The sequence below is a fragment of the Penaeus vannamei genome, chromosome 11, assembly GCF_042767895.1.
Source record: "Penaeus vannamei isolate JL-2024 chromosome 11, ASM4276789v1, whole genome shotgun sequence".
NCBI classification, from domain to species: Eukaryota; Metazoa; Arthropoda; class Malacostraca; order Decapoda; family Penaeidae; genus Penaeus; species Penaeus vannamei.
The window spans coordinates 14,851,020-14,853,519 of record NC_091559.1 but is presented as its reverse complement, the minus strand read 5'-3'; the positions used below and the strand labels follow the sequence as shown (position 1 = coordinate 14,853,519).

At 33.9% G+C, this 2,500-nt stretch overlaps 1 protein-coding gene across 1 annotated transcript in view; it reads left to right on the top strand.

The window, feature by feature from the left end:
* Positions 1 to 2,500, top strand: part of ProRS-m (prolyl-tRNA synthetase 2-like protein, mitochondrial) — a 4,629-nt gene that overhangs the window by 861 nt on the left and 1,268 nt on the right. The window contains exons 2-6 of the mRNA XM_027368544.2: positions 846 to 1,023; positions 1,326 to 1,399; positions 1,749 to 1,879; positions 2,008 to 2,138; positions 2,239 to 2,426. Coding sequence (XP_027224345.2) covers positions 846 to 1,023; positions 1,326 to 1,399; positions 1,749 to 1,879; positions 2,008 to 2,138; positions 2,239 to 2,426 — 702 coding nt within the window. The remainder of the gene's footprint in view (positions 1 to 845; positions 1,024 to 1,325; positions 1,400 to 1,748; positions 1,880 to 2,007; positions 2,139 to 2,238; positions 2,427 to 2,500) is intronic.

The window sequence follows — 2,500 nt, the reverse complement described above, 5'->3', positions numbered from 1 at the left end:
GTCTCACCTTGCCAGGGTCACCCCCTCTCCTCCCTCTGGATTCTTGGGGCTTCATAAGGTGCTGCCTCATCACTATTCTATCTGAAAGAATGTTCATAGCTCCACCAGAAATAATGTTAAGACTTTCCTATTAAATAAAAAGATCTGAAATAAAAATCTTCTGAGTAGCTTTACCTTCACAAAACGTGATTCAGCCAAGTGCTGGTACATCTAAAAAAGAATAAATAAATAAAAAAAAATATATATAAAAAAATAAATAAATCAATGAAATGAAATGAAATTTGGTGGATAGAATGAGCAAATATAATTGATATTCCATTTTCCATTTTGGTGGACAGCATTCTGTAACATTTGCCCACAAATCCCCAGGAAGAATGCAAAATTTTTACCCCATCTTAATGGCAAGTAAGAGCCTGATCAGTCTGATTAATGTGCATGTGTATAATGTCAGAAGTCATGGTTGGTCCCAAATACTTTTGAAAATTACAGGGATTGTCAGCTTCTCTTATCATATTGCTCTGCTTTTACTACTGGTATATTTTACTTATAGACAGTGATAGAAGTCCATTGATATGGAATTCAATAAATTTTCAGATACAGACCTAAAACTGTCTTTTTACCTTTGACTGTATATATATCTAAAACAGTAATTAGACTTCAACTGTTTATAAATCTAACAGGCATTTGTGTTAGTAAAAGTACATCACATTTGCCTATGGATACCTTGCCCAAAAATCTGTTTTTCTCAGGACTAGCGTCAGAAAGTAATTAGAAACATGCTGTCACACACATGCACCCTTTTATTTACCTTTGATGATTAAGCATTATAATTCTTCTCTAAACAGCTGATGGTTAACTGTGGTATACTAAGTTCACGTAGTAACGGAATGTATGCCTTCTTGCCACTAGGCCAACGAGCTCTTACGAAACTAACGAAGGTAATAGACGAGGAAATGGCATCTGTCAATGCTCAAAGGCTTTCTTTACCTCTTCTAACTCCAGGCCAACTGTGGAAAATAACAGGTACAGTGTTTTGAACATTTATAAAAAGTATAAAATATCAGAGTTTCTTATTAGATATTTATCTGAATAATAGTTTTGATATATGTGTATGTGCATGTATGTGTATGTGTGTGCCTGTATCTGAATATGTATGTGTATGTGAATATGTATGCCTCCACCCCTCAACACACACACTAACAAACAAATACATGTACACTCATCCCCTCCACCCCCCCACATACTTTCACATACATGCATATGTTATAATTTGTGAATTAGGAATGACTTTGAGCAGGAATGTTGACTTTTAGTCATCTCTGCAGGTAGATGGGAATCAACAGGTCAGGAACTGCTGAAGGTGAAAGATAGACATGAAAAGGATTATGTTCTAAGTCCTGTAAGTTTGTTTCTTCTTATTTGAGAATTATATATGCCTTTAATATGTAATAGAATGAAATTTGAAGGAAATTGATTTCCAAATTTGATTTATAAGCAGTTTGATAAATGCAAAACTGCTTTCTTTACTTTTATTGGACAAAAAATATTACTTTAAATTAATGAAATAATGATTTAATCTCTTGTTTGTCACAATTATACTTGTCAGATTATTACTTTCAATCTTTTATATATATATATATATATATATATATATATATATATATATATATATATATATATATATATATATATATTATGATATACTGATATCCAAAAACATAGAGTATGACCATACTTCTGTATTTCAGACCCATGAAGAGGCTATAGTTAACTTCATTGCTGATATTTATCCCTTTTCACATCGGCATCTACCTCTTCGTCTCTACCAGATAACAAGTAAAATTCGGGATGAGATGAAGCCCAGATTTGGACTCTTAAGGTTTAGACTTGAGAGAGTTTATGAGTAAAATTATATCCTTTGATTAGTGATAGGTGTGAAAGTAAAGATGGAAGCTGTAGTGCTGTTCAACTTGTTTTTCTCTCAAATGCTTTATTTTTGTTTTCCAGGTGCAAGGAGTTTCTCATGAAAGACCTCTACACTTTTGATGTATCTGAGGAGGCTGCTGTTTCAACTTACATGGAAATATGCAAAGCTTACGACCGAGTCTTTCAGCGAATTGGAGTTCCATTTATCAAAGGTGAGGCTCTGAGGTCACATATTTCCTTTGCCTTGAAACTGTCTTTCCTTCTTTTTTTCCAGGTTCTGTTATTTATTTTTATTTTATATTCTTTTTTCAGTTGAAGGTGATTGTGGGAATATTGGTGGGAGTTTTTCACACGAGTACCATTATCCAGCGGCAATAGGGGAAGACACACTTCTTCTATGCCAGAAATGTGGAACTGCAACTAATGCGGAGCTCTTGTCTGATTCCTCCCACACTTGTTCTGGCTGTGGGGAACACTTGACAAAAACCATGGGGATTGAGGTAAATATAATTGGTGTTGAAGTCCTCAATAGTCTTTGCAGATAAAGTGAACAAAAACTTAGTAAGTTTTATCA